Source organism: Myotis myotis, unplaced genomic scaffold, assembly GCF_014108235.1.
Source record: "Myotis myotis isolate mMyoMyo1 unplaced genomic scaffold, mMyoMyo1.p scaffold_m19_p_3, whole genome shotgun sequence".
NCBI classification, from domain to species: domain Eukaryota; kingdom Metazoa; phylum Chordata; class Mammalia; order Chiroptera; family Vespertilionidae; genus Myotis; species Myotis myotis.
Window position 1 is genome coordinate 161,793,693 of NW_023416335.1, and position 14,311 is coordinate 161,808,003.

The 14,311-nt window shown below is 54.2% G+C and overlaps 1 protein-coding gene across 1 annotated transcript; it reads left to right on the forward strand.

Moving 5' to 3' along the window:
* Positions 1 to 976: 976 nt before the first annotated feature.
* Positions 977 to 10,037, forward strand: KRT71 (keratin 71). The gene is made up of 9 exons (XM_036299387.1): positions 977 to 1,541; positions 3,871 to 4,085; positions 4,777 to 4,837; positions 5,323 to 5,418; positions 5,775 to 5,939; positions 6,128 to 6,253; positions 7,512 to 7,732; positions 8,389 to 8,423; positions 9,227 to 10,037. The coding sequence occupies exons 1-9, from the start codon at positions 1,095 to 1,097 to the stop codon at positions 9,436 to 9,438; spliced, it is 1,578 nt and encodes a 525-aa protein (XP_036155280.1). The 5' UTR covers positions 977 to 1,094; the 3' UTR covers positions 9,439 to 10,037.
* The last annotated feature ends 4,274 nt before the right edge of the window (positions 10,038 to 14,311 follow it).

Here is a 14,311-nt window from a genome sequence, read left to right on the forward strand (position 1 = left end):
CACTCCCCGCCAGCCTGCACTCCTGGCTCCCATGGGTCTGGGGAGAGGCAGCAGCTCAGTCTCACTTTGACAGCAGTTTCTTCTATTTGAACTCTAAAAACATGCTCCTGTCCTACACATCGAAGGAAAGACAAATGATCAAATGGGACCCACCTCCCTCCACCAGGAGTCTTCCCTTGAAACCTCCAGGCTCTGAGCAAGCCTCTCTTTGTCCTCCCCTTTCCCCTCTCAGTTGACTCCCTCAATTTCTCGGCCACCTTCCCCAGCTCCATCCTCCTTTCCTCTTCCTCTTTCTGTCTAGTGCTTGAAGGACTAAACATCAATTGTCTCTTGCCTTATTGCGGGAGTTTGAGAGAAGGAAAGTGTGGACACCCTTTCTCTGGAGAACTTGCAGAAGCGCATGGCCCCCCGGTGTCCATGGCTGACTCTGACCTGGGCTGCTCATGCCCCATGCAGGGGGGAGGGTCACCCCACCCCCAATAGCCCAGCAGAGAGAGCTGCTGTCTCTATGGGTTAGGAGAAGAGGCCATCGGTGGGTTATGCCTCCAGGAGGTGTGGGGGAGGGGTGCACGCCTAATGATCTGCCCCTTTCTGGGGAAGAGGAGGGCACCGCTGTGGTTGGAGTCCGCAGATACTCTGTCTACCCTGTGGCCTGCTCTGTCCAGAGCAGCCCACCTCCTTCCACCCTCCTGAGCCCCCGAGAGGAAGCCCACAACCCAGAGAATCAGGATAGGGATGAAGGGCCAGCGACATCCCCCTGGAGAGGCTGGGCCTGCGGCAAATTGCCCTATGACAACAGGTTAATTAGATAAGACCCAAATTACATGAGCAAGGCTTGCAAGCCCAGCACTTTGAAGGTTTCATGTTGTCTCAGAGGTGGGGAGGGCTTGGTCTCTAGCTCAGCATAGAGAAAATGACTTCTTGCTCCCAGGCACGCCAAACCCACGAATTAAGCTCTTCACTGCCCATCCACAAGCCCCAGTGCCAAACACATATAAGGAAGGGCACCTGTTGGTCCTCGCAGCAACCTGTGGAACCCGTGTGGGATTTTGCCTTCCTCCCTCCTGAGTCTGAGTTCCGCCTCCACCAGCAGCATGAGCCGCCAGTTCACCTGCAAGTCAGGAGCTGCCACCAAGGGGGGCTTCAGTGGCTGCTCCGCTGTGCTCTCAGGGGGCAGCTCGCCCTCTTTCCGGGCAGGGGGTAAAGGGCTCAGCGGGGGCTTTGGGAGTCGGAGCCTCTACAGCCTGGGGGGCTCCCGGGGCATCTCCTTCAACGTGGCCAGTGGCAGCGGGAAGAGTGGAGGTTATGGATTTGGCCGGGGCCGGGCCAGCGGTTTTGCTGGCAGCATGTTTGGCAGTGTGGTCTTGGGACCTGTGTGCCCAACTGTGTGCCCGCCTGGAGGCATCCACCAGGTCACTGTCAATGAGAGCCTCCTGGCCCCCCTCAATGTGGAGCTGGACCCTGAGATCCAGAAAGTGCGTGCCCAGGAGCGGGAGCAGATCAAGGTGCTGAACAACAAGTTTGCCTCCTTCATCGACAAGGTGGGTCTGCTAGGACCTGGGGAATCTGTAGGCAGTGTCTCTTCTTGGGATGTGAGCTTTTGTTACAGCATGAGAAACTGAAGTTAAGGATGAAGAGAGACTTATTGTGGACAAGACAGGTATTTTCTAACATCAGTGTGACTTGTGTAAGGTTCCTTGTGTAGTCTTTTCCTAGAAAAGGCAGAGGCAGGTCAATCTCTACTGGCAAGGGCTTATCAGGGCTAGTGGCAGGAGAGCCCAAGAGAATAATCCTGCTTCTTACTCTCAAGGGCTAGATTGGGGCCATTGCTAAGCCTGGGTCTATGCAGATTGTGTGCAGAAAACGACCCCAGGGAGAAGGAATCTGCCCCAGAGTAACCAGGGAAACTGGCCTCCCATCCATAGCTAGCTGATCTCGTGCACTTGTCATTTGACTGTTGGCTCAGGAGCATCAGGGCTGGTCGTTCCCGGTGGCTCTGCTCAGAGCATGTGTTTCAGTTGGCTGAGGCCTTTCTCGAAGCAGAATAGTGCACTGGGGAAGTCAGACCTGGCTTCCACCCTGGCCCATCACTTACCAGCTGTGTGCTTGGGGAAAGTTGTTTATCCTGTCGGTGCCTCTGTTTTCTCATCTCTACAATGGAGATAATACTTACCTTTTGGGGTCATTGTCAGGTTTATAAAAGAAAATGCACGGGAAGATCTTGGCACAATGCCTGACACATACTTAATACTCCCAGTGGTTGCTATTGTTACTATCATTTTAATCTCCAGAGAGCTAGGGGAAGGAGAGCATCAAAGGGCTGGAAGAGACCTCAAGGGATCATCCAGTCTAGACAGGCCCCTGACTTTCGGTAGATAAGAGATTATTGCTCCCATTTTATAAGTCAGCAAAAGTATGGAAATGAATGCCATGCCCAAGGTCATCTGAGGGAGAGAAGATGAGGTTGGACACTCAGCCTCCTGCTTCCAAACCAAGTACTAGGGACTTGAGGGCCATGATGGCTACATCACAGTAACACACTAAGGACAGGTCAGCCCAGGACAAAGCCAGTGGTTGAGACGGTCAATAGCCACCAGAGCATAGCTGCACCCTTGAACCCCCAACTCCTTGCAACTCTCATCTCCTGCTCAAGGGAGGATTCCCTGCTGCCCCTGCTCACCTAAGGGGCCAACACCACTGCTGTGGCTTCTTACTTCTCTAAGTCATTTGGAAGATCAAGATGTTCTGAGGTATGGGGCTGGGGGATGGGAGTGAACTGAACATTGGCTGGGCTGGTCAAATACCATTAAAGGATGAAGTCTGGAGAAATGGGAAGAAAGACAAACACAAAGACAATCACTTCTATGAACAAAGGTGGTCTGACTGGGGTGAGAGGAAAGCAGGCTCAAAGGCCTGGGCAGTTCCCAAACCATTTTAGTCTCGAGAAGAATACAATCAGAGAAGGTAGTACATCCTCTCAGAGATCCAGGGGTGTCCAGTGTGTGGTCTAGATAAGTATTGTGGTGTCCTCGGTGTAGGGCTTACTCTGTGGTTAATGCTCGGCCTTATGGATATACATGAAAAAGTCAGGACTGGTTAGACTTTAACCGTTAGACCAAACCAAACGCTGGCTGACCTGCTGGAGGCAAGCTGTTTGGTGGCTAACCCGTCCCAACATTGAGTCCCAGACTGTTTCTCAAGGTCCTGTGTTTCTGACTTTAGGGATTCAACCTCATTTAAAGAGTAGTGCTCCTCCTCCCCACCCCAAGCCAAATAAGAGAGGCATATGCAGATCCACCCACTCTGGTTAAGGCCCTGGCCCAGTATGGCCATGGTGGAAGCAGGAGTCCCCTCTGTCCATTGAGAAAATGGTTCTGAAGAGCAGGACAAGGGGAGGAGGAAGTGGCCATGAGCCCAGTAGAGCTGGGGCCTCTCAGGAGTTTAGAATAACTGAAGCTCTTGGGCCACTGAGCCTCGCTGAGCTTGATGTGTTATAAAATAAACAGCAGACCAATCTTCAGAGAGGTCAACCGTCCCAAAGATGAACCTAGCCTGACTCTGTCCTGGCACCTACAGGCACATCCCTGTCCTGTGCTGACTTGACCACAGTGGGCTCTGAGCAACTGGATACATGAGTTATGGGACCCATGTCTGGGTTTAGTCCTGGCCCTACCACTTATTAAACCATCAGATCTTGGAAAGAGGCTAAACTTCTCTACGCCTCAGTTTCCTCTCCATTAAATACGGTTAAGGACTCGCCCACCTCATGCAGCCTGTTGTGAGGGCTAGAGAGCTTTGCACAGTGCCCTGTGAGTGACAGGTGTGACTGTTTCTGTGGGGGCTCAACAGTTTCTGGGCTTCGGGTTCCAGGTGCGGTTCCTGGAGCAGCAGAACCAGGTGCTGGAGACCAAGTGGGAGCTGCTGCAGCAGCTGGACCTGAACAATTGCAAGAACAACCTGGAGCCCATCCTGGAGGGCTACATCAGCACCCTGCGGAAGCAGCTGGAGACGCTGTCAGGGGACAGGGTGAGGCTGGACTCGGAGCTGAGGAGCGTGCGGGACGTGGTGGAGGACTACAAGAAGAGGTGAGCGAGAAGGGGCCCCCTGCAGCTCAACAGCTGCCCTGTCCCTCTGAATGCATCCTGCCCTTGGGGCCCTGGCAGCTACCCCAGCTTAAAGTTTTTGGAGGTGGGGGGCAGTGTCATTGTCACATGAAACAGAATCACCCCCCGGAACAAAACTCCAGAAATTGCTCTCTGCCCCTCCAGCCTCTGGCCTGACACTTGGGACAAATGTCCAGCTTAGTTAGTTGGCCAGTGGTCAAAGGATTAACTCTGGCTCTAGGGTGAGGGAAACCTTGGGTAACCACTATGTTTCCCCAAGCTTCTGTGTCCTCCTTGGTAAAAGGAGGTTTAAGCCCATTGACCTCCCAGAACTGCTATGAGGAGTAACTCCAGAAACGCTCCCATTCAAATGTCGAGGGAGAAGATTGTTTCTTGCTTCCTCTGGGATTTCCCACAGGACATTCACTCTACATGTTCTTTCTTCATTTTTGAAGCTGAACCTTTAACAATCTCTTTCTTCCAAACTTGGTTACCAGGTCTCCTCCCTCAGGAAGCCTTCCTTGCCTGGCTGGCCCCCCTGGCCCAGTACTCCACAGCCCCTCAGCACCTGTGCCCTCTGACAGGCATACTACTCCTCATTCAGGGTCTTCCCTGGGCAAATGAGGTTTCTCAGTGAGACGTATTAACCAACCCCGCCCTGGCATTTCCGCAGGTATGAGGAAGAAATCAACAGGCGGACAGCTGCAGAGAACGAGTTTGTGCTGCTCAAGAAGGTGAGGGGGAGGCAGGCCCTGAGTCCAGGCTGCCTGGAACCCGGAGACGCTGAGCCTGCAGTGTGCTCTGCTCTCAGAGAACGTGAGCTGATTCAGAAACAGTGAGGTGAAGGCAGTGAACTGCTATGAAAAACTACTCAGAAGAGAGAAAACAAAGGCAGGAGAAGGATGGCCTTGCTGATGTTTCCCATGGATGGGTCTGTCCATAGTGAAGAGCAGCCGAGAGTGACACACAGGTTCCCCCTGCAGCCTCAGAGTCTGCTCATACATCACAGAGATGGGCTGGGGCCTCCTTCCTTTAGGGGTGCCCATCCCTGCTGATGGGGCAGAGTTTCAGGATGCTCCTTCCTCTCCTTTTCCATGGGACCATCAAGGAGCGGGGGGGAGAGAGGGGCACTCACCTGTGCAGGGCACCCAGGCTGGGGCAGCTGTTGCCTCCTCGGGTGCACTGGCAGTGACCAGGGGATGGCTGGGGCATCTTTCAGGACGTGGACGCAGCTTATGCCAATAAGGTGGAGCTGCAGGCCAAGGTGGACTCCATGGACCAGGAGATCAAGTTCTTCAAGTGTCTCTTTGAAGCCGTGAGTCTGTCTCTCCACTCCACCCCTCTGAGGGCAGCCAGTGGGTAAAATTCTACTCTGGGGGCTGGGAGATCATGGAGCCCTCGATCTCAAGGAGTTCCCCCGGTTAGTTATTCACCTCCTACCTTGGCTCTGAGAGGCTCCTCAATCTCCACCTCTGGGTGGGAAGGAAATGGACCCAACCCTGGCTCCATGGTGGCAGGAATCTGGGGCCCAGAGGGAACTTGCCAAGCCCAGGGAGCAGCAGCCTTGGTTGGGAACCTCATGTTTGACATCACCAGGATTTGCTCACCTTCTTTGGGGTAGGTTTTTGCCGTTGACTGTCAAGTCCTGAGACTATCCTTGTTTCCCTGCAGGAGATCACTCAGATCCAGTCCCACATCAGTGACATGTCTGTCATCCTGTCCATGGACAATAACCGGGACCTGAACTTGGACAGCATCATAGACGAGGTTCGGGCCCAGTATGAGGAGATTGCCCACAAGAGCAAGGCCGAGGCCGAGGCCCTGTACCAGACCAAGGTGAGCTGGGCCTGAGAGGGCAGCCTCAGCAAGTATGAGGGCTGGGTCTGATCGTTCCCAGGACAGAGGCAGTGTCCAGTCAAGTGTCCAGTGTGCCCTGCCCCATGACATCACCAACCTGAGACATCGGGTGCTCCCACACCATGTTTACCATGCTTATCCTTGGCTCTGTGCTCTGGGGTCCCCAGTTCCAGGAACTGCAGCTGGCAGCTGGCCGGCATGGGGACGACCTGAAAAACACCAAGAATGAAATCTCGGAGCTCACCCGGCTCATCCAGAGAATCCGCTCAGAGATTGAGAATGTGAAGAAGCAGGTGAGGGGTCAGGTTGCCTGTGGCTTGGGGCAGGTGGGCACAATTGGAGGGGAGATGAGTTGGCTGAGGATGGCAACTTCCCAAAATCTCCACCCATGAGAGGAAAGGGGCCAGATGAGGTCGCTGCCTCAAACATTTAGAGCAGACATCCCTGGGGCATCTCAGTACCTACTCAGCCAAGGACCTCTGTTTTGGAACCCCCTGCCCCAGGAAGCATTCTCTCATCCCCCAGGCTGAGTGTGGTGCCAGGCGCCCTGTCCCCCTGTCCCAATAAATGTGCTCTCTTGGCATTGGTGCTTTGCCTGAACTTGTCACACTTCTATAATTGCACCTGCCCATCTCTTCTTCCACTGGACTGAAGGAGGCAGGGAGCTGGCTGCTTTGTTCCCTATTGTTTTTCCAGCATCTAGTATGGTGCCTGACATATAGGCTGCAGACACTGCTTTAGTAGATGGCAAGACAAGGTGCAGGTATATAATTGTTATAGCCAAGTTCCTATAATTGTATCACATTAAATCCTCACGAAGACTCAGATGAGGAAACTGAGGCTCAGAGAGGTTAAGTGGGTTACACAGCTGGTAAGCGGCAGAGCTGTGATTTGAACCAAGGTCTCCTGATCCCGAGTCCAGTGCTCCTCCCACTCTCTGACAAGCTTTAACACTTAGTAGCTCTGAGACACTAAGTCACTTGTCCTCACTGTACAGGGTGTTATAAGGACTAGATAAGTTTAGGTGTATAAAAAGCGGATAAAGGGCTGAGTGTTGTGCCAGGCAGATGGTAAGTACTTGGGAAATAGGAGTAGGTCCTGGAGAATCCTTCCCTGTCCCCTCACTGTGGCCCCACGTACCTGGTCAGGCACTGTCATTGTAGCTGTAACACCATATTCCAGTGATCTCTCTTCCCAGACTTTAAACAACTCAAGAGCAGAAAGCCAATGTGACTCTCACTCATTTTGTATCCTTGGCCAAGTAAAATGTCTTTGCATTCACTGAAGTGGTGGTGAATTAGCCATCATCTCAGTAGGGCAGGAGGCACTCTATTTGTTATCACCACCAACGTCTAAACACAGGGGAGTGGAGATAGAGCTAAGGAAGGACTTGCTGATGCCAGAAGGGGCCCAGCCTAGAAGAGGAGCAAGAGGTGTGAAGGCTGGAGGTGGGCATCTCTGCTTGGAATCTCAAAGAATGAGTGGTATTTGGATGTTAAGTGACTCCAATGACCCCTTTCAGTTTTCCAACGTCTCCAATTCCCTATTTAGGCTTCCAACCTGGAGACGGCCATCGCCGATGCCGAGCAGCGGGGGGACAATGCCCTGAAAGACGCCCGGGCCAAGCTGGATGAGCTGGAGGCTGCCCTGCACCAAGGCAAGGAGGAGCTGGCCCGGATGCTGCGTGAGTACCAGGAGCTCATGAGCCTGAAGCTGGCCCTGGATATGGAGATCGCCACCTACCGCAAGCTGCTGGAGAGCGAGGAGTGCCGGTGAGGGGGGCGTGCTCAGTAGGAAAGGGTTTGGGGGGGACCTCAGGAGAAAGCCTAACACATCCTAACCCAGAAAAGATGAGTTCTTGGGGAGTGAAGGGGCAGTGATGACCGAATAGTTATAATAGTAATAGTTATTAGCAATCCCTACATGGGCGTGAGTACTTACTTCATACCAGGCACTGTCCTATGTGGACAAACTCATCCAACCCTCACAACCTCCCTGAGTGTACTCCCCCTGCTCCCTAACAAAAAAAACCCTCACTGCTATGTTAAGTCTTCTTGTTTCATGTTCCTTACCTGTCCAGGCACAAGATGAGCTTGTGGAAGATGTTCCATTCTGGTTTCCCCAATGTTCTTGGGAGACAGAAAGGCTCAGTGCCTAGGCCTGGCCCCTGGGAAGTGTGCATACCACCCCTACATGTGCACCTCACAAGAACTACTTTTTGACTTGGGTTGCTGCCTGGTTACCACAAATATTAAGGGACAGCTCCCCAACTTCTCAGGCTCTGCTTGTGCCAAAGAAGACCTGGAATTTTCATAGGTGCCCATAGGGCTTAGAAACCCACATCAGGCTACTGGAGGCACTTGCTCTGAGGTTAATAGATCATGGGTTGTATGATTGCGTGCTCTCATTTTATTTCTCTCCCTAACAGGATGTCAGGAGAATATCCTTCCCCTGTCAGCATCTGTAAGTACTTGTATGTTTGGACCTAAAATTGCAGAATCTGCAGACCGGAAAGGGGCTTAGTCACACCTGTGTGTTGATGAGCAATCTGAGACCCAGAGAGGGAAAAACCTTTGCCTGAGATCACAGAGCCAGATAGCAGAGGCATGGTCAGAAACCAGGCCTCCTGACTCCCAGCCCAGTGTTCCTTTCTCCTTATCACTCCATCTACTATTCCCAGGGGCTGGCAGCTAGGAACAGGGAGACATGCCACTGGGATGGGGAAACAAAGGACATGTTGCAAGAAAATGAATATGGGTGTAGGCGAGGCTTGGGGAGCCACGTCTGCAAGTTGTGATCAGACCTGGGCTAGGGACTTATAGCGGCTGGAATTAGTGAACGGGGGACCTTGGAGGTCCAGCCGACAGTGCTAGATCTCTAGGTTTCTTTCTCAGCGGGGCTAAGAGTGTTAAACTAGAGCTTCTGGAAGAGTCCATCTGTGGGACAGTTAGCAGAGAGGGGAGGTTGGGGATGGGAAATTTAGCAGAAAAGGTTAATAGAAAGGGCAGAGGGTAGTGTCCAGAGTGACAGGTGGATACATTGGTGCCGGGACCAAAAATATGAGCTTCTGAGAGTTAAGCAGCAGCCAGAGTGGGTATAAGCTGGGCAAGCCAAGGGCAGGATATGGGTGAAGATGTCTCGGGAACCCACCCCCCACCCCTGCCCCGGGACAGGGTCAACTGTGATCAGAGCCCCCACCCAACCCACTGCTCCAAGAGGAGCCCCCAGCTCTGGCTGAGGGGTGCTGACCGGCTCTTCCCCTGCAGCCATCATCAGCAGCACCAGTGGCAGCAGTGGTTATGGCTTCCGGCCCAGCTCTGTCAGTGGCGGCTACGTGGCCAGCAGCGGCAGCTGTATCTCTGGAGTGTGCAGCGTCCGTGGAGGAGATGCCCGGAGCCGGGGCAGCACCAGTGACTACAAGGATACCCTGGGGAAGGGCTCCAGCCTGAGCGCCCCCTCCAAGAAAGCCAGTCGGTAGAGAGGGCTGCCATGCCCTCCTGCCACCCCTGTATCCCCAGCAGGGGCTCTGGCTCCCACACGTGCTCTGCCCAGCCCACTGTCAGCCCCACCCCCACCCTGCTGGCCCTGCTCTTGTACCCCAGGCTCTGGCCTTGGCCACCTCATTTCTCCCAACCTGTGTCTTCCGGAGCCTGGAGAGGTGTGGACGACTAACCCTGTGAAATTCTTCCCTGCACACGCCTGGCATCCTTGGCTGTGGTCCTCCAGCCATGCCGTCAGCTCAGACCCTGGTTCCGGGCTCTGGCCCAGCCTCCAACTACTCTGTCTGGGCCCTGGATCTCAGACCAAGGCCCCTCTCACACTGGGACCTTTATCCCGGAACCTGACTGCCCTAGGAGCTATCTCTCTGTCCAAGAAAAGGAGGACTAAAGGACAAACAACTGAGAGGCCTAGTCCCCACCTAACCTGCTCAGACTCACAACTCATTCTGAATGAAACCAAGCACAGTGCAGCGTCTCTCTTCACTCTCTGCGCCCAGAAGCAGAGAAGAGGAGGCCCGTTCACTTCTTTCTTCTCATAGGCCCTCCCACTGCATCCTCAATAAACAGCACAATCTGATGGTGGTCTCTCTGAGGATTGCTGTGTACATGGACTCCCCTAGGATACTCACACGAGCAGGCCCCACACACTCCACAGACACATAGGGACACACAGAACACATATCACACTAGGTTAATTTCCCTGTAGAGTGGAAATAGAAGCCCCTCCCAGAGCAGACATGGCGGGGGGGCTGCGAACACCACTGGGCTGCAGGGAGAGGAGCATGGCGCAGAGTCTGGAAAGAGGCGGAGGGTTTGTTGGAGAAGAAGGAGTCACGTGGGAAGGGTGTGTGCCACCTTGTTTGTGCCCAATGGCAGAATCGGTCCTGCTCCTAACAGGGACCTGGCCTCTTTCTAAGAACTGGGTCTTCCCTGGAAGGAGGACGGGGGCTTGGCAGACAGGAATCTGCATCTGTTCAACCTTTTCCTCTCTGCTCAGAGGCCTGGACTTCTGGGGGGTAGAGTGTGTGGGGGCCCCTCACTCTGAGCCTCTCTGCTGGAAAGTTAAGACAGGAAACAAGTTTTTAGAACCTGAGGTTCAACTGGGGTGGAGTGAGCTGGGGGTCGGGCAGGCTGTGACTTTCAGTGACTGTAGTTGGCACCTCCCCAAACACCTGTTCACCCTGAAATCACTATGGTGGTGGCCAGTCCTGCCCTCTGGTGAGAAGGAAGGCGAGGAGGACAGGTGGGCAGATTCCCCAGTGGCCAGCACGAGCCCACAAACTTCAGCCGGGAAATCCTTGGGGCCCTGGGGCTTCTGAAGATGGAGGTGGAGAGATTGGAGGAAGGGCTCGGTGGGCTGGGTGGGCGGATAGAACTTCAGAGTGGTGGCTGGGGCTTATGGCAAGGTCACTGAGCCAGGCTCTAACCTCCGACCACCCGGAAGGTGACCTTCAGCCAGAGTCTCCTGGATGCCCTCAACCCGGAAGTAAACACCACTATTTGCAGGTGTGGATGGAAGAAAGAAGGTAGATCAAGATTCAGTAACAAGTTTGCTTTCCTGGGGACAAGGGGAGGCCTGGTGCATGCGTGTGTGTGTGTGTGTGTGTGTGTGTGTGTGTGTGTGTGTGTGTGTGTTTTCAGAACCGGGTGGAGACACTGCTATATCCTTAGCACAGGACCCACACACACCTGCTGCCTCTGTCCCCTCGCTCCCTTTGCAGCAGTAGGGACTGAGATTGGATAGCAGAAAGAACTTTCCAGTCAGAGGCTTAGAAGAAATGCTGGATTCACAGGGATGAAGGCTGCTGCTCTGGAGGCTGCTGGTTTATCCCCAGGTCCAGGGAGGGAGTGGATAACTCTCCCGCACCTCTCTGTGCACAGGGCTTACAGGGGTCTCCTAGGTGGGCAGGGTTTTCCTGTCCCAAGTCTGTTCTCGAGCAGCAGATGGAGGTATTGGAGACAGTGGGACTTCCTGCTATCAGTTTGACAGGTCCCAGAATGACAGGGCTAGGCTGGGTGTGGGTTACAGACCAGGCAGGGCTTGGTGGATGATTTTGGGAAAACAGAGGGCCCTAGGGAAAGGGGTGAATGACTATGACTAGCAGGAAGGGTAGGTGGCCACTATGCTAGATGCAGCAACGTGGTCATTTGATTGTGATTACCAAGAGCAGTGGCTCTATACACAGGCTGAAAAATAACCTGGGAACTTTACAGTTTTCTCTGAGCCCCTACCCTAAACCAATTAAGGCAGGCCACTGGGGTGGTGTCCAAGCATTCCCTGGTGTCTTAAAAGTTAGCAGCTGGCGCTGAGCACCGCTGGCCAAGAGTGTGAACTTGAGGATCCCGTGGCTGTGTCCATATCCATGGGGAAGGATGGCAGGACCAGTCAGCTATGCCTGCCCCGGCCACCCTGGAGGGAGTGGTGGCACGTATTGCCTTCCTCTTGGTGTCTACTGGCTCTTTACAGTTTACCAGGTACCTGCCTACCCACTTTCTGAGCACAGCACTGGGGGCGAGGGAACACTGCTATTGCCATTTCACAGATAAGACATTGAGACTCAGATCCCCTGCCTCCCTACAACCACCCTGGGAAGGAGACAATCCCAAAGGTACCCTGTCCACTGCCTGCCCTTTAGGGGGCTGGGTGGAGAGTGGGTGCAGGGGCAGGAGTCTGTCCTTGGCGGTGCCACCCCGCCTGTGTCTACCACTGGGTGGGTTCCAGGAGGAACTCGACTGTAGGGTGAGCGTGGAAGGGGACTCAGGGCTGCTGTGACTCCTTGCTCGGCCCTGATACCCTGATACCCTGATGTGGGGCGCTCTGTGCTGCATAGCAGGATCTGCTCTATCTATTTCACCACTGGAGGAGCTGAGACCCAGGCAGGGGCAGGGGTCACTTCTAAGGTCACCTGGATTGTCAGGGGCAGAGCCAGGCTCAGACCCCAAAGCTCTGTGGCACTGCTCAGCGTGGGCGAGGAGGTCGTGTCCCCGAGGTGAGCAGGTTGGATAGTCTCAGGAGCAGAGGGGATTCTGAACACATTTTTATCTTGATCAGTGGCACTCAGTGGGGTGGGAGGAGAGTGCAGGTGGGGCCTGAGGCAGCAGGGGAAGGGAGGCAGGGCAGCTGTCTGGGAAGCCAGAGAGTGTATCATGTGCAGCCTAGTTGGCTCATTCCCACTCAGTCCTTGCTCCGTGAAGCCCAGGAGGAGCAGGCTGTCTGGAGACATGCAAGGGAGGAAATGGAGTTTAAGTTCGCACTACAGTGGGGATGATGCCCATGGCCATTCTTCCCCTCAGGGTGTGGAGGCCTTCAGCAGGAGGGTGGAGTTGGAGGCCCAGAGGAGGAGCTGTGCAGGGGACCAGCTTCTCAGGAGCATCACTGGGGCTGCCCTGAGTGAATTACAGCTGGGCCAGTCCTGGTCTCTCCCAGACAGCGCAGGTCTTTGGGGTCCTTGAGTTGTGCACAGCCTGGTTTCCTCTGCTGCCCAGCTGCTTCCTTCTTCCCACAGGACCACATGCAGAGGCTGTGCCTCATGCCCAGTTCCCACACACCTATGCTGAAGCCACGCCTCAGAAAGGGTCCTGGACAGAGCCCACCCCAGGCCTCTGACTCCAAACCCATGGCTCCTACATGCCACTCTTGCCATAACAATGCCTGCGGGAGCCCCACACCCAGCTAACATGAGGACCAGAAGGGCAAAACCTACTCACAAGCATCCGAAGCACAAAGTGCGGCCCTAATCAGGGAGCTCCCCATGCTGCCATGTCAGGAAAGTGGCCTGTTGGCCTGGGGCTGAATTTCCCATGGTCCTTCAGGAGGGGACAGACTGCAGACCAAGGCCCAAGACACATCCATGTTCCTATCCATGGCAACAAGCTGCTCCTGGACTGGCTGCGTCATCATGAGGGGCACACGCATGAAAACATGGCCCAGAGGCGGGAAGCCCAGGCCAGGTCCTAGAAGACCAGAGTCTCTGCTGGGCTTCCTCTGCTTCCTGAAATCCAGGCTGGAAGGACACCAGGGGGGAAGATTAATAAAATCAATAAAATCTGGGCAGGAAAATTCACTGAAATGAGATCTCCCTTGACCTGAGTGAGTTGCTATGGGATTTGGGATTGCGGTGTATTCCTGGGGTGCTAACTGTAGGTACCAAGCCCCTGTAGCATGGTTGGGTGAAAGTAAGAGATGAGAAGTGAGAAACTGAGGATGAAGGTGAAGTGGGGCACCTTGCACTGAAGGACTGACTGGTGTAAACTAAACTCAGGATGGAATGGGCCGCTTTAAGCAACAGGGTGCTCATCGTTGCTGGACGTGTTCAAGAACAGACTCAACAGCTCTTAAGGGGTATTACAGGGGACTCAAGAGTTGCAAGGGTGGTTTGACTAGACCAACGCTTCTAAAATTATTATTTGCATATCCCACTTCTGGAGATTTTATTATAAGGCACCTTATGCTTCAGTAGGTCCACATTGGTACCCAAGGGTCCACTCAAGGGGGTTGAGGCCTCTTGGCCGTGACTAAGGCTCAACTCCTTTTTTCATCTCCATTTCCCTCTCCCAGCTCCAGGCCCAGGTACCATCCAGGGTCTGAAGGGAAGGAATGGAAACGGGTGTTTATGGGGCACCTCCTGTGGACCAGAGTCTCCCTGCATTGGGCACGTCACCCATGGCACTTCTCCTGTGCCACCTCTCCGAGGAGGATGCTGTTATTCCTAAGACAGAAACATACTAAACCCAGGACCAAAGAGCCAGTGCATGGAGCCAGGATTCCGTGAGGTCATTTTCTCCAAAGCCCACACTCTTTCCACATTGCCACCCTGCTTCTGGGTCTGGGAACCACCTGTCTCTGCCCAC